Raw genomic sequence first — 24,813 nt, forward strand, 5'->3', positions numbered from 1 at the left:
CGTATTGAACACACACGACATATATATACCTCATTTTCTTCTTTAAAGTTTCTTTATACACTCCAAGAACAACACCAAAACCATGACAAAAAAAATATACAATTGAACCATAATATTACTATCTCGCGGTAAATATTTTCATATGCTATAATAAAATTTTGTGATCAAATTAATGCAGAAAAGTTTTGATAATTAACACAAGTAAAGACTCCATTTTAGTAAACAAAATAATCTCGCGGCAACTAACTTTTTTTTATGGTGGCTATTAAATTTTTTTTTAAAGTAAAAAAAGACCCACGACATCCACCTTCCGTGGGATATGGGATCTCGCGGCAACCCGATGCCGTGGATTGTGCAATCCCGCGGCAGGTGCTTGCCGTTAGTGTTTTTTGTGTATTTAATGGAGGGGTGCTAGTACCGATGAATTGGTCAAAGTGGTGCTAGTCCCATTTATGGGGGTGCCAATACCGCGGCCCTTAAATAAAACGATTTCCTCAAATCTCAAAGTGGGCAAGAGAAAAATTCAATCCCAACCTAAAATAAATAGCGCGCGAGTTGAAGGGAAAGTTAGGGTTTCTATTCGCAGATTGATCTTCTTCGTCTGAAATCTCGAGTTTTTTCAGGTAACTTTTTATCAATTAAGTCAATTGAACTGAACTTTATATAGCTGTACTAGATTCTCCATCGAGTAACAATATGTCTAACGTGTTTGATTGGCTAGACACTTCTGTGCCATCACTCCCTTCGAAGCCCTCCCCTGAGCTAGAATGCCTTTTTGGCAACAATGATGGCATGATCAAAGACTTGACACATAGGGCAGACATAATACTGGAATCGGTTTTCACACCAAGTGCTTACGTAGACCAATTTATTGCTCTTCCTCACTCACACTTATTTACCAAGTTTATTAGTCCTAAATCGGTTAAATGGCAAACAACTTTGGCTCCCAGTATTTATTACAAGTTTCTTAAAGCAATATTAACTTCATCGGAACTGGGGTCGCCTTTACTGACTAATGAAGAATTCCCTCTGTACCGAAGCCGTGACTATACCAGTCATGGCTAAAGCACAGATTCTTGAATCTATTGGTATTGATTATATTGATAAGAGTGAGGTTCTTACTCTTGCTGATGAGGATAATCATATTAATAAACATAATTTTAGGGTCCCATTTGTTTGTGGGTGGCGTAATCTTGGCGAAGCGCTTAGGAGGATTCGCGAAGGGGCTGCTATGATTCGTACAAAGGGTGAAGCTAGGACTGGGAATATTGTTGAGGCTGTTAGGCATGTGAGGTCTGTTATGGGTGTTATTCGTGTTCTTCGGAACATGGATGATGATGAAGTGTTTTACTTTTGCTAAGAAAATTGTAGCACCTTATGATTTGGTTATGCAGACTAAGCAATTTGGTAGGCTTCATGTTGTTTAGTTTGCTGGTGGTGGTGTTGCTACACCTGCTGATGCTGCTTTGATGATGCAATTGGGTTGTGATGGGGTGTCTGTTGGTTCTGGTGTGTTTAAGAGTGGGGATCCTGCAGCTCGCACTCACGCCATTGTTCAGGCTGTGACTCATTATAGTGATCCTGATATTCTTGCTGAGGTGAGTTGTGGATTGGGTGAAGTAATGGTGGGACTTAATCTTAACGACCAGAAGATCGAAAGGTACGCTCGGAGTAAAAGAGATGGATGGGAGGTTAGATTGGGTGTTACTGTTTGATTTGTTTGGTCAATATGTTATTTTCAATCCACCTTTTATTTTGATAGTTTGGAAAAACTCTTGGGAATCGTTAATTTTAGTTGTTTTTCCCTATTATGATAACATAGAGGATTATGAAGATGTTCTCTTTTATGTAATTTAAGTACTGTTGTTGTTTAAGAATCAATTTCTGTTGGTTATATTTAGATTATAAGTTTAGAATGCATCAACGTGACTATACAGACTACTGATTTATCATAACTGTGTTGACATTATCCTATATTTATCTTTATATATATATATATATATATATATATATATATATATATATTTTTGGAGCATTTACTGTTGATCTCTGTTGTTGCTAGAATCCGTTACATTGAGTAGTTGAGAATGCGGATATGATGCATGCAACTTGCACTACAGGGCATTCAATGATTACATCTTTATATATATATAATAGCAGTCCTTTTTCCTGTTCTCTGAGGGTGTCCACGTAGGCTAATTTTAAGTACCCTTTTTACTCACGAGAAATCAGGATGGATTAAGAAAAAAAATGGAGAAAAAAAATCGGCGAACCACTTAAAAAGTAAAGTGGAGAAAAAAACTGCGATAGGTGTCTCCCACTTAAAATGGAAACCCCACCTCAAAAACCCACGACTGTTCCCAAAAAAAAAAAAAAAAACCCCCACGACTAAAATTAAAAACAACTCTTGAGATTCTCTACCCGCATCGAACCAAACTCATTGTCCAGAGGCGTGTGGAACCCTATGTTCCAGTATCTTCCTCCCACAAATCGCCAGAAGCCCGAATCGTCATATGTCGTCCTGTTCAAGGGTTTATGCACCAGTGTGGTTTGTACCAATTAGAGTTGGGTTTAAGGGAAATCTAATTGTGATGAATATTTATAAGTCAGTTTGATGCAATTGTTTTATGATTTTCTCCATTATATTTCAGCACATGTTATTCAATCGTTTCCAAAAAAGGATGAGTCCTTCGACCATGAATACCATCTATGTAGTTCATTTTTGTAATGGGCCAAACTTTTCCTGTTTGTGTTCTTTGATTTTGGCACTTTTGTCTTCGATTGTTTCCGTTGTACAAATGGTGAAGTCCAAATTCAGGGGCTAGACTGAAACAGAGTGATTGAATGAATTCAATCCTTTTGAAAGTAGTGGAGGAAAATTGACACTTTAAGAAAGTTTTTTTGCAGGTTTGTGTTGACTATAGATATATCATAACATGAAAATAATTGATGTAATACTCTTTGATAGTAAAGTCAATGAACCCCTTCACCACAAGTTCTCCCAAAAGCATACAATATCATCGTTTTATTGACAATTTTTTTTTGAAAAAAAAAAATGTGGTTGAAATTTATCTTTTGGCTTATTATCTTAAGGTTTCTATTTTTTTTTGCGGGATTTGGTTTTGGTTGGAGACCAAGATGCTATGTTGATGTTGAACCACGCCCCTACCTAATTAAGCTTTGAACCCCAAAGTGTTTGACCTACTAAACCACATATTAAGCATGAATCTCAACCTCAACATATGCCTAAGCATTGAATCTATACCTTGATGTGTTTCCGTGTATATATATCTTTTGTTATTTTCTTCTTAGGTTTCATGTTTTACTATATCTATATTTGATTGTTACTTGAAAGACAAATAGATTTACGGCATGGAGTTACAAATCGAAATTTGTTTTCTTTTGGTATCAATTCAACTATGGGATGGTTGCTTTTGATTGATTTGAACTTTTTAGTTTGAATTGGGGTACCCTTTGTGTTTAAAGCTCTTAAATGTTTTCTCCTCAAGCCAAGGAACAACTTATAGACTTGAGTAAGGTTAAGAAACGAAAGCATGGGACTTGCAGAGGATGCTTAGGTATATATTCTTCATGCGATAGTAAGAAGTAATCATCCATAATGAGATGATTACTTGAATGATAATTAATTATTCAAGATGGTTGTTATGTGTCGTATATTTTTTCGATAAAAGTCGGCATTCATTATCACGCATTAATCACATGGTATTCTATTGTCTTCAAGGTTTCATTTATCATTTGAGAGAGAGAGGTCAGAGTTGTACCCTTAATATGCTAGACCAATATAATTAAAGATGCAGATGGAGCTTAATTCATTCGCTACCAATACAACCTTAGATTTGAACATTTTACTTTTCTATTTCTTTCCTAATCACTGTGATTAAAAAAATTTAATCTATTTCCATCTTAGCTAATATTTTTGTGAGTGGATGGCCAGATCATTATCAAGACACTCTACAACCTCATTGGTAGGTAGGCATTGAACTTCTTCTTCTTTTATTATTTTTACTCAAAAAAGGTTTTTGATTCCGTTATTGAATTTGAAGATGAGTTTGTTTTTGGGAGGAGATTATTAAGACCTCCAGGGATATTCAAAATAGAAAATAAGAGTTTTTTTTACTTATGGGTGCTCCAACTCGATTGTACTTGGTAACCAGTGTCAAACACTTTATGACAACGGTTAATAAATATTATACTTACCCATGAAACACACTCACCAATTTATCATAAGTTTCAGTGGTTGTCATGTAATTCAAGGTTAAAGGAGAGCAAAAATCTTCCAGGGTTTTGTCTCTGTGCATTATTGTTGTCTAATTTTTCACTAACAAAAACTGTCAACGAACAAATTAAATGTGTGCCGAAGGAGGCTTAATCGAAATATGTCAAATATGGTGAGAACAATGAAAAGCGAAACAGAGAAGTTTAGCTTAGTGTGTCATTGTCTTAAGGCTCCCCAGTTGCGAAGTCTCGAGTCTTTATTGTTCTTAGTTTGTGCCCAACCAAGGGCTCCTAAGTTGGTTACCACAGTTAATATTCGAAATGCACAGTGGCACTGTACATGTAAATGCAATGCAGTTCAGGTAGGTGAATTATTGTTCCAATTTGGCCACTTTCTTTTCACCTATTCCAAGTTCACAGTAAGTTTTACCATGGGTAGTTAGGTCTGATTGAGTGTCCAGATACCTTGGTCTGAGTAAGTGAGTATGAAATATATCTCAAGTTCTTTCTTTCCTTTAATGAGTCTATTGGATATGTTATATCAAGGTGAATAATATAACAAGTGACTTTCTCACATTTCTTCTTTTTGTTTACAATTCCTCTTCATTTGCAACTTATTTTTCAAAGTCTCACGTCCATTTCAAAGGTTTGTTAAGTAACCTTGGCCCATTTCTTATCTTTCCCTCATTTAATATATTTGCTTCCGTTTTTTTAATGGTTTACTTATATAATTTCACGGGGTTTTGAGTTCTCTGAGAGTGTGATTTGGGGATTTCTGTGCAATTTTCAACGCCAAGTTGTGTGTTTGACATTTTCCATCTTCTTTATGATACTGAGTTTCCAGGAATTGCAATGGGGATTTGTGTTGCTTTAATGTATCGGCTAAAGGTAAAAACACAAACACCATCCACATCATTCTCTTATTTTATTGAAATTTTGTCTACTGATGAAATTTCAATTAATGATAACATAGCTTACTATTAACGATAATGCAACTTACTGTTCGAAATATTCCCTATGTATTGTCTAATGTATCAAAAAAGATAATGCCCTAAGATAAAGAACTTTAAACAATATTATATTGGATTTAGAGTTAAATTGTTCGTTTTGGATAACTCGGGGTTGTTTGTGTGGTAAATGAATACACTCATTTCGACTTTTGTAATATTGTGGAAATGAGTGTATTCATTTGAAAATTTTAAAATTGGTATGAGTATTCATTTAACATTTAAACCAAAGTAATATACTCATACCAATACACTCATTTTGTTCCCTAAAACCTTCAAACATTCTCCCTATAACTACTGATGAAACATGGGACTGTGAATACATTAGGATGGGAATTCCAATAATACACTATCTTTTGGTGGTAAGCATGATTGTTTTTTTATTTGCATGCATATCCTTTGAATTCTTTACAACAAATCAGCCTACGATTTTAGAAGTATTTGCTTTCGAAATTGATTTTTTTGTTTATGCTATTCGGCAGTTTAGCAGAATAGCTTCATATTGCACTAAGTTATACGGGATAGATCTATTTTCTGAAACCTGCCATTTGTATTGTACATCGTATAAGTTTCCCGCATATAAGCTAACAAGAATTTATATGTATGTAAGTCTACTGACATATGTAACATACGTCGATCTACACTTGATATTAATATGGTTCTTGGTATAATTCTGAAATGGAAGATCTACATAATTGGTATTGTGAATACTTTTATGATAACAAAAGTTCATCCTAAGAGTCATTTTTCTGATTAGCATTCACTACTAATTTGGTTCTAGATGGTGTTTTTAGTATGTAGGGCAAATTCTTTTATAAATAATGTAACGACAACTACTAATTTGGTTAATATGTCCATAACTGCTTAATTTTCATATTGAACACAATAGATTTTCATTAATTTGTTACTGGGAGTGAATCACTTAACTATAACCTCATGGATAAATTGTTCTCTTAAGACAGTAATGAGTTCGTATCCTGTACAATAATGAAATAGCCTTGCTTGGTATGTTTTTTTTTTGGTTGCTTGGTCTAATACGTTGGTTGCATACCTGGCAAATTGATGCATCTCTTATGTATAGTCTATTGCTACACTATACGAGATCAATGGAGGCCGAGTTATTTGCAATTTTTCAAGTAGTAACTGCTAAACCTAAAAAGAAAAGGAAATTGGTATGAATTTGTAATTGGTATTTGAAGACATTATATCACTTTACATATACTATGCTGGATAGAGTTAATAAATAGAATATAAAGTTGTATATGTTCTCATATATATTTAAATGTGCCAATACTTAATGAATACAAACTCTTTTGTGGTTTTGACTATTTGTTCATACTAATGGAGTTCTATATGTAAGTAGTTGCATGGATGGAAAATTCTTTTTACCAAACTGATTTAACTTAGTTTTGTAGTTTTGTGTTATCTCATAAATCTTCTTGATCAGTACACTTACCATAGCTCCCTCTGACAAAACTGTCAACCAAAACTGATAAACAAAACTAGAAGGCTAAGTAACTCAATGGAAGTGTATGTTTTCGTAATTTGGGTTTGAAACTTTAGTTATAAGGAAGTAAGGTTATTTTCTTTTAATTGCACTTGGTCACGGTTCAAAGATTTGTCAATTAAGCAAGAAAAGTGAAGTTATCTCGAAGATATATTTAATCTAGGTTCAAAATATTACTGAAAACTATATCGTCGTGCCTTTTCCAGATATATATTATCGACAATTATTGATTGTTTTATGAAGTTTCAATTTTAAATCTTTCCTAGGTGGTATTAATTCTTTTGGGCAAGCTACCAAGAAAATGGTTTAAACTGTGAGTGCAAAGATGTCTATGAAGTTTGCAGTATGAAAATGTGTACTAATACCTAGGTCATTCTGGTTTCGGTGAAACCATTGTCGTCTACACATAACCACTAAAACCAATCTCTTGAAAATACTTTTGACCTATGTAATATAATAAACACATACATCAATGGTTTCGGTGCAATGCTTGAGGAAGAAGAAACGGATGCTATCTCCAGTTTGATATCCAATTGTCTATATATTCATTGTACTAATGTTCCTTTTAATGATTATGTTGTACCTTGATAACTTATCATTTGTTCTGTGTATCCTTTCATTGTAATGTAGAGGATCCAAGTGCTATACTAGTTTTCTGTAGTAAAGGAAGAAAACTACGCATAACTAGATCTTGGAACTTTCTTGGATTGGAGAAGAATGGAGAAGTTCCTGCTCATTCACTCTGGAAGAAGCCGAGATTTGGTCAAGATATAATCATTGGAAACCTTGAGAATGGTGATTAACTTTTTCCTTTTTATTTTTTCAAACTTCAAATAACTTCAGACCAAAGGATACATATACCCAAATTGGTTTGAAACCTAGGAAGCTTGCAAAAGTTGAGGTGCTATATATTCATCTATTACTTTTCTATCCATCGTCACTTACGTTATGGTCCTTCTTTTCTTCAATCTCTTTACAATGTTCTGTTAGTGATCCATTATTACTCTTCCTCATCATGCTGTGTTTCTCTTCCCAGATACAAGTTTCTCACATTTTTTGTTGAATTCAAGCACTGGGTATGTTTCTATTTTCATGATTAAGCATGGTATATACGTCTTTTGTTGATTTTAAGCAATGGGTATTGTTTAATATTGATAAGAAATGATTTTGCTTAATGCGTCGAGCTGATTAACTGTTTCTTGGTTACCTTAGAGTTTGTTGAATTGAGTCAATGGGTGCCTTTGAGTTCATAATCCGTCATCAATTCACTATATTCTTCTTCACAAGCTTGATAAACAGGTACTTCCTTTACCCCATTTTGGACTTGAATGATTTTAAATCTAAGTATATGCATTTTGATACTAATGAGTTTTTGATTAATCACCAAAGTTGTATTTTTTTATTTATTTCCAAGAATGACTGTCTCTCTTTCTTATTCAGTTCTTCTGGCTTGCTCTCATTGGGTAAGCTCGATTTTTCATGAAAACAAAATGCTACCCCAAAAAAAAATGTATTTTATTATATTTAAGTGATTGAATTGAGTTGTTTGATTCTAGAATAACTGCAAATCATGTATATCTAGAGATTGAAAAAATAATTGTTTGTGATGGTAGAAAGTTATGTTTTCAGTCGTGGTTAGTTGATTTTTGAATTGGTACGGTCCAAACTATTATAATATATCATCACACATATATTCGCTTTTCCATACTGATTTCTTTGAATGCCATAAGGATCAACATCTTAAAGTATTTGTTTGTTTTTCTTATGAAACATCATTTGGATTAATTGTGTAAGCTTGAGTACCCTTATTATACATCTTGAAGTATTTCTCCTAAATTTGTTGTGTATTTTTCTGTTTTTTTTTTTGTGTTTTATTTGTCGAAAATTGGTTTTCCTTAAAAATGAGCCCTTTAGTTGTAGGATTGACATACTTAGGAAGAGAATAAGATGAGTTCATATTCATCGTAGTTGAACTTTGCCATTTTGGTTAACGTGCTTTTGCCATTCTTCAAGAACTAATATGTTATAGGATATGTCGAGGTTCTTGGTTATATAAAATTTTAGTTGGCATATAGGTGTATTTTCTAGGTATTCCATGTATAACCATCCCACAATACCCCCCTCTTGAAATCATTTTTGTGAGAATTCTTGCTCTTCGACTTCCGAATGCGAGATACTTGACCCGACTTTGATTAAACGTGGAAATTGCAACAATGGGTTCATATGCGATTCCATGTTTAATTTCTTCTTTAATTGAGATATCTAGAGTTCTCTGTTTTGTGTACATAGTAGAAAGTAGTCTTAATGATGGATATAACCTATGATTTTTTATTCGAAAATTGGTTTTCCTTAAAAGTGAGTCCTTCAGTTGTAGGATTTACATACTTAGGAAGAGAATGAGATGAGTTCATATTCATCGTAGCTGGACTTTGCCATTTTGGTTAAGGTGCTTTTGCCATTTTTCAAGAACTAATATTATGTTATAGGATATGTCGAGGTTCTTGGTTATATAAAATTTTAGTTGGCAGATAGGTGTTTTTGCTAGGTATTCCATGTATAACCAGCCCACAATGCCCCCTCTCTTGAAATCATTTTTGTGAGAATTCTTGCTCTTCAACTTCCGAATACGAGATACTTGACCAGACTTTGATTAAACGTGGAAATTGCAACAATGGATTCATATGCGATTCCATGTTTAGTTTCTTCTTTAATTGAGATATCTAGAGTTCTCTGTTTTGTGTACATAGAAGAAAGTAGTCTTAATGATGGATATAACCTATGATTTTTTATTAGGATATTGAATTTAGCTTAGGATGATAGAGGTTCAGAATTAGATAGAGACCCCCTTTCTTTCATGAAGTTTCTTCAAATGCGCTCTACCCTTTGATGTAGTATTTTTTGTAGTTTTAATGGATAAACAATTTGCTTTGAACGCTAACAATGTTCGATTGTTTTGCATGTTTCCTAGGTCCCGATTGGAGGAGGCTACAGGCTTATTGATGTACCAATGAGCAATTGCATCAACAATGACATAAACAAGATATTCATGAAGTTTCAACTGCCACGTTGCACGCACTCATAACTTTGGAAATGATGTGAACTTTGGAGATCGATCTGTAAAGGCATATATATGATGTGAACTTTGGAGATGGATATGTAGAGGTATATTAATTATTGCAAAAGTAGTACCTTAAAATAGATTATTATTATTATTTTTGAATAACTAGAATGTTATTCTCTTATTCCTAAAATTCAACCGAAGACCTCGGTGCAACCTCCCAAGGCTTTACCAGTAGACCATTGGACACTATGTTAGAGAATGATAAGGAGCCACTTTTAGATATATCTTCAATGGCTTCTAATAAGGAGCTTTGACTTATTCAATAGCCAGTTAATCAAGTAATTATGTCTTCCCACTTATTAATTCCCCATTTTCTTTCTTTTTTTCTATTTTTTTTTAAACTAATGGGAATAAGGAGCTTTGGTACGGTTTTTTAGATTACTGATTTTGATGTGCAAGAGATAACACTCCTTCCAAGTTTTTACCAGTAGACCATTAGACACTATGTTAGAGAATGATAAAGACCCATTTTTAGATATATCTTCAATGGCTTCTAATAAGGAGCTTTAGCTTATTCAATTGGCAGTTAATCAAGTAATTATGTCTTCCCACTTATTAATTCTCCTTTTTTTTTTTTCTTTTTTTTTAAACTAATGTGAATAAGGAGCTTTGGTATGGTTTTTTCCGACTACTGATTTTGATGGGCAAGAGATAACATTAAGTTGCAAAAAGATGAAAATTTTGCTAGCTTTGAAACTTTATTGGGTAAGATTATATTGTTTGTTGTTGTTGTTGTTGTTTTTTTTTTTTTTTTTTTGAATTTGTGGGTTTTAACTTGAGAATAATGACAGGAAAGTCTTACGAGTTAGTCCTGTTATTCAGAGCCTCCTGTCTTCCAAAGTGGTCAATGCGGTTAAAAACGTCCCCAAGGTGCTGCCAAAGGGGCCAAGGTGTTAGTTGAGAAACCTAACCCCGTGACCCTGTGTCCCTAATGACAAAGATAATCACAAGGTACGTTTTGTTCTTATTGGGTATTTGATTGCTTATTTAGTTGCTAGGGCAAATCATTCCAAAAGCGCATTTATGGAACACTTCTAAAGAGTCAATTGGATGTGAATGCAGAGGCCTTTTAGACAATGCATAAGCAAAAACAAATTATTAACTACAAATGATTGGGAGATGATGTTTCTGTGAAAAGACAATAAGGACTGTAAATATGGGGAAGACTGTTATTTTGCTTGGGAAGCTGATTCTTTTTGGGAGATGATGTTTCTGTGAAAAACTGCCTTATTTTTTTAAGTAATGTTATGTTGCAAGGGAGTGAGTGTCTTCTACTCATGTCGTAGCTGAAGGAGGTAAATTAAATAAATCGTCAGTTGATTACTGATGGTCGTGTGCCCATGATGGGGCAAGTCAGTTAGGAGAAGTCTAAAAGCTCTTTGTATGATCTACTTAGTATAATATAATGAACAAGGTAATCTGTGTGAAAAAAAAGACAATCCAACAGTGACCAACTTTTAAAAGCAGCAGCAAGAAAATTAAGTTCCAGAACACCACAGCAGTCACACAAGTGTTTTGTAGGGAATGAAAAAAATTGATCGTACATTAATAAACATTAATGTCCATTCTCCCTTAATCTTTTTCAAAATTTACAATGAGAACATGATAGTCAACACTTTACAATAGCCAGGCCAATATAGAAATATTATACACTGTTACAACCATTTTACAACATAGAATTTCATAAAAGCTTGATTTTCAAATGCATGAATCAGATTGGAACAAACAGTACCTATTTCCCTTATTGATGATAATCGACTAAGGGAGTTTATGCAGGAAGCGAAAGGATTCATCCACAAAAGAATGCATCCGCTGCTACATTTTTGCAACAGAGATAGATCATGTCATTGACAGTATGCTCAGCCACTCCATTTTACTACAAATCATTGCTGAGAAGCTCCACCTGCTGCAACTTACCCTCATCTCAGAGGCCGGTTATAAGTTCATTGCAAATGTTAAACCAGTGAATAAAACCTTTCTCAACCATTTCTCTGCACCAAACAGAGGTTCCAGAAAAATCTTTAGACTTGAGGTGTCCCTCAACCAATATGTTGTATGTAAGAACTAGGAGAAGTGGAGAACGCCTTTTGCCTCCATATCCTTCAAGAGGACTGCTTCCTGTGCATTTCCTTCCCTACAGTGGCACATAATCAGGCTGTTATAGGCCAAAACTAAAGATTTCTTACAGTTAAGGGAATGAGCATGTGAGTTTAAAGTCTCCATATCGTAAGTCTACTGTCTACAATATGACCTTATAAAACCAATATTCAAGTCCTGAAAAACGAGCTCTGGTGCAGTGGTGCTCACACCACCTATAGGAAAATCGATGAAGTGTATATGGTTTTGAATCAATACTCACGATCTGACTCACAGAATTACTTTTTACTGGTTATACTCATGATCTGACAAGAAGTTACTTCAAAAATAATTGGGATCGATCAGAATTTTAATTCTTCTTCTTTTACTTTGCAATATACCTAAAAAATGTTTCCAAACAAAACTTTTCCTATTTTATATTTAAAATGCTTCTCCTCAAAACATCGTGAAATGGAAACTTATATGTTATATTTTGGTAAAACTCTGTGAACTATGCTCTACTTCTCGCATTAGCATCACTCTCCATGAAAATATTTTTGCAATTAATTGTTATACACGCCCTTCATAAGTAGCAACAAAATAAAGCTTCAAAGGTACTTATCAAGACACCATAGCAGAGGTGTTCCATAATGGGCTTTTTAAGATTATTCTTCTTAAAATTATAGTTTTAAGATATTTTATATATAATAATAAAATTAAAAAAAATTATATAAAAACAGTCCCCGTTCGTTGAACGGGTTCAAAAATCTAGTTAGCGCCAATGGGAGTGACATCCGCAAGTGCCAATTCTACCTGGTATGAATAATGAACTGGTGCCAAATGAGGTGACTCCACTTAACATACCAATGTTTTCTACTTTTGAGCTTGAGCCAATGACTTGAGCTATGACTCATAGGGTTGAAAAAGTATGCTTGGACATAGACACTTGCGCGCGCCTTTGCTTTTCAGGTGTTACAAACGATGTTTACTCATTTTCTTCGGGTGAGCCTTTTTTTCTTTACTGATTTTTCTATGTTTATTCCGAAGGATGGATGATTAATATATTGATATGTGGTGTAGATACATGCTTGATATTTAATGTTTTATTTTGAACTGATGGTTTTATTGGGTTCATGGATAGATTGATCAGTTTATGAGTATTGTATTTTTACTCTCATAGAACTATTCTAATTATCTTTGGACTTGAATGATTGTATGGGGTTTGTACCATTAAGTCCAATTTTTTTGGGGTTTGTACTATTAAGTCCATTTAGTGTATGTGAATGATTGTATGGCTCAAGAGGTAACATGATTGACTGGAAGCAGTAGTGACTGCTTTGTTTGATTATTAAGGAAAGTAACATGTGTCAGGTACCCCATGATGGTTGAAGACTTGAAGCTATGATAACCTACTTGCACTAATATAATAACAGCTATAGGAAGAACTTATTCCAATCACTATGAAATTTTTGGAAGTCTTTGCACTCTTGGAAGCCATAGTGTCTTCCAAGAATAATGATTATACAATTATAGGTACCAACAAGAATTTTTTCGGTTTGTCGAAATAGTTATCAAGGTAATAGATTAGCATGCTGGTTATATAAAGAGCAAATTGGACAACACTCTATGTGTAGGTTTCCAAGGATTAATTCAACTTTGAATTTTCTGTAAACATGGAAATTTATAACTTTCTTAAGAGTTCTATTGGATTGGTTCTATTTGATCAACCCAAACGAGATGAAGTGCGGATGGGACAATTGCTTTTGGACTTGGCTTCCACAAATGAAGATGTTAAGTTCTTCGTGGAAAATAGTGGTATATCTTATATGTACGTAGTGATTCCTTCCCATTTTCTATGAATTTTTTATGTCATTCAAAATATTGCTTATGCTTCAAGTTTGGGTAGAGAAACCTAAATGTTTACTTGCCCATAATTGCACAGCATGGTCTTTGTCGAACCATAAGGTTACAAGTTAAACCCCAGACAAACTTTAGATTTTATAATGTCTGGTACAAGGAACTTCTTCAATTATCTTTAATGTAATCATTCATACAAATCGACAACTGTGACATTTTGTCACTATCTACAACAAAGAACTTGCCAGACAGAAAGAACTTCAGTGGCTCTAACTTTACTTACTATGTATATGTAAATGATATTAGTCTTTTCTTAGGTGTTCTTTTGTGTTTTCTGTCTCTGCACTCTGTCTCAATAGCTTTGTACACGAATTTTTTTTATAGCTTTACTGTTTAATCTATAATGAACACAGACGAACCTGTACAGCAATACATCAACTATTCACTAAGATTTCCACATACTTTCACGTGCAAAGGAGTGAACAACACTCACCCCACTCTATATTTGACTCTCACGGTTTATATATATCTGTATTTCGTTGCATTGAATTAAAATCTTAAAATGCATTTATCTATGACCCGAATGATTTCAAATGCTATTTTTCGTTACTTGAAACTAATTATACACACTGATGTCGGAAATCATGTGAAATGATCGTTTTTTACTATTGGTCAGTGGTCATGGTTTATATTAGCATTTGTAAACCCTTTGTTGTCTCCATTAAAACCTTAATCGCTCTCACTCTCCGATAATCAATTTATCAGCTAATCTATTGAAAAGCTAAGGATTCATTCACATTGGCTTACGAGGAGGAAGGTCAGTCAATACTCTGCTAATAGTAGGTAATGCAACTAATGACAGGTAACGGTAGGTGATGCTGTATTGTAGTTGTTAATAGAATGTAGCAGGTCCGGCCGCATGCGGACTAATCGGCTAGTTATAACCAGGTTATACGTTCACAGCCCAAAACAATTACTTTACCAAGGTCCAGTTTGGGTCCTCCTCAAACATTGTTTATTGGGGACCTTTTTCTGATTCATCATCTCCAAGACCTGCAAGACCAACCAAAAAAATCTGAGTCAGTTACAAAAAAAAACAAACAAACATCTGAGTCACTTCACGAACCAAATTCATGGGGCACACATAAGGTGGTGCTTCTTCTTTTGTATAAAAGCTAGGTTGCACAAATTGTAATACACATGAGTAAATAATCTAAACAGGAAAAATATTGGGGGGGGGGGGGAGGGGACAACAAGTAAAGTTAAAAACTATTTTCCACCGTGCAATTAGTTGCAGAACCTCAACAGAATCTCAACAGACTCCATATAGTACAAACCATGTTTCACCATGCAACTAATTATAGACGGTCGGTCGCCTATTTGATGCAAACTTTTTTGGTTCACTCGATACTGATATTCACTGAAATACCTCACTTAAAGGATTTGAACCCCTTTCAAGAAATGGCTAATTTTGTCAATGCATTTTTTTTTTTCAATATAGATAATTCATTCCCTAGTACCTAGTGATTTTATGCATTTTAAGGATTTTTAAGATCCAAGAAAAACAATCGGTAGAATATCAATTCTTACTAGCATGGCTTAATCCCATTTTCAATGCCGGGAAACCGGCTTCCCTTCCCAGGAATTCAGCAAAACAAATTTCCAGACTACTAGAAAGTAAATAAACTTTAAATTTAAATAGGTAAAATCCAGGCAATCATATAAATTAAGGATGGTCTTCCAAAGGCCTTTAATTGTGTCGAGAGTTTTGGACCTCTCTACTTTGGATTCTCTGTCAGGCCTTCGACACTGGTATGATAACATGATCAATGGTCGGGATTAGTGACAACTTAAACCCTGGAACGTGGTTAAACTAGTATTATCTATCAAGACTTGAATTTGAATGACAATAATATTGATTTAATTACATAAAAAATAGTGACAGAGATGTTAACCAAAAAACATATGCACTACATACAAAGATCAAAAGGCTAGAAGTGTAGACAATTCAAGTTTCAATATGTCTAACACAGATAGTGTTCTATATGAAATTTGCAAGAACTAAACAAACTAGAATAAGATATTGTAAGGGAAAGGATTGTATACCTTACTTTTCTGCATTTCCATCATTTCAGCATGCAACAACAAAATTCTCGTCAAGTTTTTTAACACGTACACAAACCTCCAAATAAAGTTTTTGTAGGAAACTTATTCCAAAAATATACTTATTGTTAAGTAAACAAGAAAATCAAATTGATATAACAAATATATCATAAACAAACATTTAGTTCAACAAACAAACAAACTTTTTAGTTCAACTAATGAACTTAATTTACCAATGATTAAATCCGAGCCTAGTGAAGATTCACTATGTCCTTAAGACAGATTTTCCCTCTCAAAGTGTTTGAAGATTGATGGGAAATTGTCTCCCAAAATAGAACGGATTTCCTTCTATAGAAAGCTAGCACTTCTATAACACCCCGTGTTTTTCTTTTACTTTTCCTATTACCATAATAATAATAATAATAATAGATAAAACAAAAATTGAATAGATATTAGTAAGGATAGGAACCCCGTAGGGTTAAAAGATAAACCTTCCTTCCTTTTTCGAGGGGCTTTCAAAAAAAAAAATGAGTTCACACGGAGAGTTTTTTTTTAACACAGAGAGGGAAAAAAAATTCACATAGAGGAGAAGAGAGGTTTATTGCTGGAGATTTACTGATAGCTGATATCAGCGGATAGCAGGAGCGTATAACCGGTGAGTGGTTATTGTTTTGTTTTTATTCACGGAACCTAGAATTTTATGGGTATAAAGGAAAACTTTACTGTCAAAGTCTCCGTTCAGTTTTTGTGTTCTGTTTTCTTTCTCTCTGTCGTGATTTTTCTCATACTGTTGAATTTTCAAATTGGTTAGATATCATTATATTTATTTGCTTACTTAGTGAAACTATGGAAATTTAATCTGTTGGAGCTCGGACGAGACTGTTAATGGCAGCACAAAGAAATCGTCATTAAATTATGTGAACTGTTATTGTTGTTGTTTTTGTCGATCGATGTATTGGCTATGCGCTTTCACATTTTGGTTGGATAGAGAGTTGTTGGTTTATGAGGCTGTCGAAGTCTTGAAACAAATTGTTAATGGCATCGCCTGTCTTGATTTTTTTTGGTTTGAACTCTTGTTGTTGTGATTTTTTTATGTGTTGATTTGAGGTTGGTTATTGATGTTTGAATGGGTGCTGGAGAGGGGGCAATTGAAGCTTGAAGAAGCATTAATGGAGGTTGAGAAATCCAGATCTAGTTTGGATGGAGAATATTGATTTAATGATTTGAGGATTTTGCTTTTATTAAAGGTTGTTGGTTTTTGATAAGGAGTGAAATCGATATGATGAGGAAGGGAGGAGAGGTGGCCGGAAAATGTGAGCTGGTGGTGGAGGGGATGACCGAGATTTGGATTCGGTGCTCCCAGTCTCACCAGTTCTAATTCTATTTCGGTTGGGCTTGGGGCTTGGGCTTTAGATTTGTTTTGTGTTGGGCATGGGCTTGAGTTTATATTTAAAGGTTTGGTACGGTCAAGTTATGAGTCTAATCTAATTTCATTGGTTTGGGCCGTTTCTTTTTTTTTATTATTTGATCTGTCTCATTTAAGTTGATTTGAGCCAGTTTCTATTTTTGTTAGGGGCTGGGTCATTATTGTTTTAAGTGGATGTTTCTTTTAGATATTTCTAGTTGGGCTAAATCTGTTATTGGGCTGGTTTCTGGTTTGGCTTTTCTGTTTAGTTATGTGGATCCGGCTAGTTTGAGTCATGGGCTTGGCTAGTTGGGTCCGAATCATGACCTTAACCATGACCTTAGCCATGAGCCCATGAGCCATGCACCTTGACCTTAGCTATGAACCATGGCTATGACCATGAACCTGTTGAACATGGAAATGACATGTTGACTTTGACATTGACTGTTGACTGTGAAATGTTGACTTTTTCCAGCTTTTCACAGATTGAATTTTATGGACAAATGTAACAATAAAATATTGTCGAAAATTGTATAGCCTTGTTTGTCATTATCTAAAGTCTTACTTGGGAAGAAACTATACCGGTTGAAATGACGGAACTACCTATCTTCCAAGCTAAGAATGATTAAGTTATGGGTACATATAAAATGTGGTTTGGATAATTAAAGTATGGAATTGTTTTTATGTTGTTAGTCTACTCATACCAGCAAATTCCATTTTGCTAACCCATGTTTGCTTTGTTTTGGCAACGTGGGTGTGTTCTTTGTAACATAGGTGGAAGGCAGTGGAACCACGACATTTGATTAGGATTCTTTCCTGGAGCAGTCTGTTAGTTCTTTCATTAGGTCTGATTCTTTTTGGAAGTATGTAATAACGTAGTTTCATATTCATATGACATGAGAATACGATGTTGAAGACTTTTATTCTTAGAGTTTGTTTTGATGATTTTTAGACGGAAGATAGTCTTTTAATAAAGTGATGGTTGAGAAATTTTGGAGATTATTGTTGTTAAGTTGATTCTTTATGATGTGGGTTTTCGGTTTTGGAATGTGTTGTATCCACCCCGTCATAGCTTGCGTCTTTAGATAATTGAACATAGTGATGTTTGAGATATTTATATTTCAAATATTCATTTTGTAATTGTTTAGAAATTCGGGGTGTGACAACTTCAATTCTATAGAATCAGCGAACACAACATAGTATTTGACTAAGAACATAGGGAGAAGAGAAAGATCAAAACTCTGTGTGATCTGGTGTGTCTTTCTCTCCAAATTCATCCACTATTTATAGGTGAGCGGTGCCTCTTCGAAACAACACAGTGACTCTTGGGAAAAAGTAAACAACTCTTTGAAAAGTCACATGTTTTGAAAAGACACACCATTTCGGCATAAAGCACTGTTTCGAACCAGTGACTATTTCAAAAGGTCACACTTTTTCGGCATGATGTAATGTTTCGAACCAATGCACATTTCGAAAGGTCGCACCTTTTCAGTGTAATGCACTGTTTCAAACCAGTGCATCATTTCGAAAAGATTTTTCTCACTTTACGTACTGTTTCAAGAGAACCCCATTTCATCTCAATTTGGGATAACTTGGGAGACAAATTACTCATTCATATCTCAATGGATTTGTGCAAATCCATTTTTCTAACAATCCCCCACATGAATGAAAATTTGGCTTCTTCTATCATAAACATCGGATTTCTGTTCTTTTATAAATAAAAAGATACCGCATCAGGTCAAGTAGCATGGGAGGCCTTGAACTTGCTGTAGTGAAAGATGATCGGATTTAATTGGACGATCAGTAGATTTCAATTAATGTCCTTGAACTGTCAGCCGTTTGTATAAACTTATACAATCATCTTCACGCAGTACCTTCTCGAATACTGTTGGTTCTCACGTTTGTATTCATTTTGGCCTTGAACACTTCTTGGTTTCAGATAGTGCTTTTGAGACATTTGCCTTTAAAATTTTCAGATAATGCAATACTTCACTTGGATAACATAACTTTTCAAGATATAATAAATCATTAAAAGCTTGACTTATCCTCGTTCTCGCGGCAGATATGCACTGTCTTATATAGAAATAGGTTAGAGTATAATATTACTCTTCAGTGCTAACTGAGTCACAGACATAATTCAGTTGGCCCATTGAACCTAGATCTTGGGATCTCCAGTCAACTAGGTTAGTTTTTCCATTATGAGGACTCTTGGTTGATTATCTCAAAGACTTTAAGCTCATTCCCCTTGATAATCTTTCTACTTGCTCTCTTGTTAAACATTTTGTAAGAGAATCCGCAATGTTATCTGTATCGCCCATATTTGTAATCTGCATTTATTTATTTGTTAGATTGGATTTGGGATATGTGGGCTTGATTTCTGGGCCCGAGTCTGTGTTGGGTTTAGGTTTCAAAAGCCAGGTATATATTCATATTTTTCCATAGAATAGGGTTTTTGGGGATAATAATAAAATAAAATAGAGGCGGCTCGCTTGCTAGAGAGTTGGAACGCAACGATTTGGACTACGAGGGATTCATGGAGCTTTTAATACAAGTGAGTAGATATTTTATGAATTTCTTTTATATAAAAATTCTCGTTATTGTTGATTTTACGATGCTGGAAAATGGTCTGTGCTCATACTGTGTTTTGATTCAGTTTTAGTAATGGTTTTAGTATGGTATTCAATTTAGTGTTAATTGTGTTTATATCTTGTTTATGGGTTGAAAAACCAACTCTGTCTCCGGAAAACTTGTCGAGATCTATTGATAAAATGCGAGAAATCCATTGATTAAGGGTTACTGTAAATTTCGTGATCGATCTATGTATTGTATATGCGTTTTCTCATTTTGAATTGATTGTGATTGCTAGATTATGGGTGATGTCGGGTTTGAAATTTTGTGGAGGCTGTCGAAGTTGTGAAACAGGTTTTTCATGGCGTCGCCTGCCTTAATTGATGTGGGTTGAACTCTTATTGTCGTGGTTAAGATTGATTTATGCTTCGTTGTTGTTGGGAAGAGTTGGGTATGGGTTTTGACGTTGGGATGAGGGCTGTTAAAGCTTGAAGGATTCGTTAATGGCGATCCAGATCTAGTTTGGAGGTAGGACATTGAGTTAATAAATCGAGTTGGTGCTTTGTAAAAAGGATAGGGTTTTTGTCAATGAACAAAACCGGGGTATGAGGAAGTGAGTAGTGGTTGATCCGGTGGTGGCTAGTGGTGGAGGGGAGCTGCTGGCGCTGGTGAGGGTGAGAGAAAATCAAGTTTTTCAGGTATTAAAGTCATAAGGGGTTTTTTCAAGGATCAAAATCGATGGGGTGATGAGTGGAGGAGGAAAAGAACTGGTGGTGGCTGGTGGTAGAGGAGAAGCTGCCTGGTGAGGTGAGGAAGATGACCGGTTGGGTTTGGGCTTTGGGCTTTGGGCCAAAGTCTTTAGGTTTTAGTTGTTGAGCCGGATTCAATTCTATTATTTTGTTTTGGGCCAAAATATATTAGTTTTCTATGGGCCAGTTTTTATTTTGTTTTTCGGTCGGACCATATTAGTTTTATTTGGGCCGAACCAATTTAAGTTTTGGGCCCGTTTAAGTTTTATTTTTTAGTTGGCTTGGGCCGAAACCAATTAGCTTTTTTTGGGCCAGTTTCAAGTTTGTTTTGGGGCCGGTCCATATAACTTAATATAGATCCAAATGGGGTCTTTAAATATTTGGGTTTTTGGGTTTTGGTTTTGGGCTTTCATTGTGGACTTTTGACTGTATAATTGTGTTACGTTTTATGTTGTAAATTGTATGGACAAGTCCAATGATAGAATATTGCGAAAGCCTGTATAAATTGGTTTGTCATTATCTAATTCAGATTTGACGTGAGTAGTGTGTAAAGCATATAAATATTGGCACGTAACAAGAGGGGAATTCTTATAAGACGTAGATATATACGTTTTTATGAGAATTAAACTACACACGGACTTAGATTCATGAACTTTAGTATTGGGCTTTGATGGTGAATTGAGTTCACATAACTATATTGAACGAATACCTTACATGATTGATTACTATTATGAGTTGCTACTTAAATGAATTGTAGTAGGTATGAAGGCTTGAGATATTCCATATGGTGTAGTGCAATATATGATTGGCACGTGAAATAATAAGTTTTGATATTTGATATAGAGATGCTTGGATATCGTGCAATGAACAGTATTGGCACGTGATAATATGGATTTTATTATAACGAGAAACGTTGAGCTTCAGTACAATTAAATATACTGGCCGGCATGAGATAGAACAAGAATTATTATGAGACATGAAGGTATGACACCTGAATAAATTACGTAACGAAAACCCTAGAACCTAGCTACCACAATTCATGTGATTTGGCCCTAGTGATGGACGTATGTGATATTATTGGCCCTTCTGGCGTTTCAGTGAATATGAATGGCCCTTCTGGCGTAAGTAATTTGATTGGCCCTTCTGGTGTTTCAGTGAATCTGAATGGCCCTTCTGGCATAGCCGAATAGTGACTTGATTATTCTGTTCGCAAAATTAGAACGAGGCGCGCGATATTTTATGCCGAATAGTGGCACTACTCACATAATGGCTTTCGTGTGAGGGTTACCTGGTATGCGATATCCCGCTTAGGGTTAGGGTAGCTACGCACGGAGTGGTTCATTATGTGAGGGGAGGCATGTGAATGTACATGTTCGGCGTTGGGTAGCGATTGTGGTAGCCAGGGAAACTAGATAAGACATAGATACGACGTGATTTTAGGGACACGCAGAGAAAGCCTTAAATAATATAATTATGGTAATATGTTGGTTAATGATATATCTTTAAATATATGATTGTATATAGTTTTGCAGAAGGGTGGGTCAAACTAATTACTTGTGCAAAGACGACCCACTCTGTAATTGAGCATGAAATGCGGTAAGTATAGAATATGCTTATCTGGTTATTAGTTTAGTTAGAACCTAAGGCGCCTCGGTGGAGGAACTAAATGCCTTTGTATTATTGTTGGGAAGCTAAGACGGCTCAATGGATGAACTACATGCCTTATTTATTATGTGTATGGTTTGTTGTGTGGTTAGTGGGAAGTTAAGGCGCCTCAGTGGAGGAACTACCTGCCTTAATTTTTGTAATTAAGAATGTTGTATTAGTCGTTGGAAGTTAAGGCGCCTCGGTGGAGGAACTAAATGCCTTATAGATTGTGTATATATATGTATAAGTATAATTTGTATTTTAGGGCTACTCACACCAACATTATTTACAATGCTAACCCGATTGCTTATTGGGTGTGTTCATTAAATGAACATAATTGATAAGTCTTGGCAGGATTAATGTTGAAGAAGGTTGGTTGCTGCTTGTGGTTTGCATTAGCGTCGCATTCATAATATGTTTTTTTTTTCCCTTAAGGTGTAATAGATTTTAGTTGAGACAAATGTTGTTTTGTATTTTCAGTTGTAATTATAATTAAAGAGTTGTTGAAAGGAGATTTGTAATTTAATAATATTTGTAAGTTCTTGGGAAATGAAGATGACTTTTGTTTATCTTAAATTTTTATTGGTTTTTAATTATCCGCGTATTTAAATTGATTATGGGTTTTTGGGAGTTGATAATGCATCACACCTCGAAAATCGAAGAGTCGGGAACAAATATTGTTTTTTTCGAATTCTGTCGAAATTCGGGGTGTGACATTATCTTTTGACATTACATAGTTGATTGAGATAACTCCATTTGAGAGCAATTGTCTAACGGTGTTATGTCTACGACGTATATGTCGAGACTCTTCCCGTTATATATGCTACTCTATGCTCTACCAATAACATATTGGCTGTCACAGTGTATACACACTGCTAGCACAGGTTTAGCTTAGTTTGAAATATCCTCTAAGAAATTTTGAAGCCACTCTGCTTCTTTTCTAGCCTTGTCCAATGCTATGAATTTTGATTTCATAGCGGACCTTGCTATGCACGTTTGTTTTGGGGATTTCATTGAAATTTATGCATCTCTCCTAGAGCAAAACACCACATTTGATGTCTTTTGAGTAATGCTTCAACAAATTTCCAATTTTGAATTGATTAATTCAAGAAGATACATAATCCCCCACATTTTCCAATTTCTCATGACAAAGTCAATAAATTGGAAAACCATTTAAATATATGTTTTTCAAGTGAGGCGTCTTGTTAAAGAATGTCACTTATCATTCATATAGTGTTGAAAACACTTCTAAGACCTCAATTTTGCTTACAAGCTAGTATGCTTACAAAACAATATCTTAAGCAATCTTCTTTATTGGCACTCTTTGGCACAATAGTAAAACACATACATCTTACAAATAATAAAATAAATTTAGAACCCTTTTAGCACCCGCCATTCCTAACATCTGGAATGAAACAAGGATTCTTGGAATCTTGGATCATAATCCCCCCCCAAGTGTGGCATTACCACCACCTTGTTTGCTTTCAAGAAGTCCATTCCAAGAATGATTTGAAAATGGTCTAAGCGAGCGAGCTACCATTAGGTCCACCTTTCCTCACCAGTTGTTCATCTTAATGTCAACTTCTAAAGCGAGTCCTTTCACCGGTTCGGCTTCTTGGTTCAAGCCTCTCATAGGCCCTTTACATTCTGCGAGTTTCAATCTAATAACCTCGGATACATACTCAGAGATTAACGTATGAGTTGAACCAGTATCCACCATTGCTAGTAGACACCCATAGTTATTGAGTTCCACCTCTACAAACATAAGGTCATCATCGGGGACCAAAATGTTCATACCATTCAACGAATTGAACTAGTAGGTCTAGCAAATGAAATAGGAACAACATAAATAGGAGAACCTGGTGGTGTTGTTGTTTTTTTTTTTTTTCTAAAATAGAAACACACTTAGTTATTCCTTAAAAAGAAACCAAAAACAAATTCTGTTCAGTAAAGAAGATACACTAATATGTGAACTTGCTTATGTTTGAGAGAGAAAGAATGGAACACCTCCTGTATAATAAGTGGGCGTCAAAAGTACCTTGTTGTTTTAAATGTCCTTTACTATAAAAAAGCAAGAAATGGGGCTCAGCCCCTTGGTTTTAATTCCGATGAGTGTAAACCCCTTCATATTGGCCCATACCACATAACCTCCCTATTTATCAGCTCATATCACAAAAACTCCCTGTGTTCCAATATCAGCGAAATTCCTGTCCGATTTCTATTTCCTATTTTAGTTTATTACCTTTTTTACCCTTCTTCCATATTTGGATCAGATCTCATTGCTTGAAGCTTCTCATCCAAATTAAAAACCTCCTTCTCCATTTCACTGACCTCTTCAGCCTTAACATCATTTTTCGCTTCCAACTTCTCAACAAATTTCGGCATCCAACTTCACAACAGAAGGTATCCACATGAGCAGCAGTGTTTGCGAGTTTGTTAGAGTTTTAAGGATTTGGGGTTGTTTTTTATTTGATTTTGAGAGATGGGTTTGGTGATTAATCTTTTCTTTCCCTCTTGTTTATGTAGCAATTAATCCG

The 24,813-nt window shown here is 34.9% G+C and overlaps 1 protein-coding gene and 1 pseudogene across 19 annotated transcripts; both read left to right on the plus strand.

Moving 5' to 3' along the window:
- Window positions 1-591: 591 nt before the first annotated feature.
- Window positions 592-1,930, plus strand: LOC147492202 (putative pyridoxal 5'-phosphate synthase subunit PDX1; annotated as a pseudogene). Its single transcript, XR_015199437.1, has 2 exons — window positions 592-623; window positions 1,165-1,930. The product of XR_015199437.1 is annotated as a putative pyridoxal 5'-phosphate synthase subunit PDX1 (transcript).
- Window positions 1,931-3,121: 1,191 nt separating this feature from the next.
- On the plus strand, window positions 3,122-12,299 carry LOC147492203 (subtilisin-like protease SBT5.3). 18 transcript variants are annotated; one of them, XR_015198045.1, is made up of 10 exons: window positions 3,122-3,281; window positions 3,929-3,990; window positions 5,081-5,124; window positions 7,381-7,545; window positions 7,787-7,826; window positions 7,963-8,049; window positions 9,719-9,912; window positions 10,476-10,576; window positions 10,663-10,822; window positions 11,648-12,299. XR_015198045.1 is itself a non-coding variant. In XM_086564999.1 (10 exons), exons 1-6 carry the CDS (start codon window positions 3,270-3,272, stop codon window positions 7,970-7,972), a joined length of 306 nt encoding a protein of 101 aa, XP_086421125.1. In that variant the 5' UTR covers window positions 3,122-3,269; the 3' UTR covers window positions 7,973-8,049; window positions 9,719-9,912; window positions 10,476-10,576; window positions 10,663-10,822; window positions 11,648-12,299. The 18 variants fall into 18 exon arrangements, 8 of the variants coding, with proteins under 8 accessions (XP_086421125.1, XP_086421120.1, XP_086421126.1 ...); XR_015198048.1 differs by having other exon boundaries at window positions 3,929-3,986; XR_015198042.1 differs by having other exon boundaries at window positions 3,956-3,990; window positions 5,074-5,124.
- Window positions 12,300-24,813: the final 12,514 nt, after the last annotated feature.

This window comes from Coptis chinensis, chromosome 6 (assembly GCF_015680905.1).
Source record: "Coptis chinensis isolate HL-2020 chromosome 6, ASM1568090v1, whole genome shotgun sequence".
Lineage (NCBI taxonomy): Eukaryota > Viridiplantae > Streptophyta > Magnoliopsida > Ranunculales > Ranunculaceae > Coptis > Coptis chinensis.

Excerpts from the sequence above, each read along its gene's own strand:
- LOC147492203 (XM_086564994.1), top strand. Across the intron at positions 3,987-5,073 it reads GACACTCTACAACCTCATTG|TTTCCAGGAATTGCAATGGG; the intron begins GTAGGTAGGCAT and ends TATGATACTGAG. Across the intron at positions 5,125-7,380 it reads CTTTAATGTATCGGCTAAAG|AGGATCCAAGTGCTATACTA; the intron begins GTAAAAACACAA and ends ATTGTAATGTAG.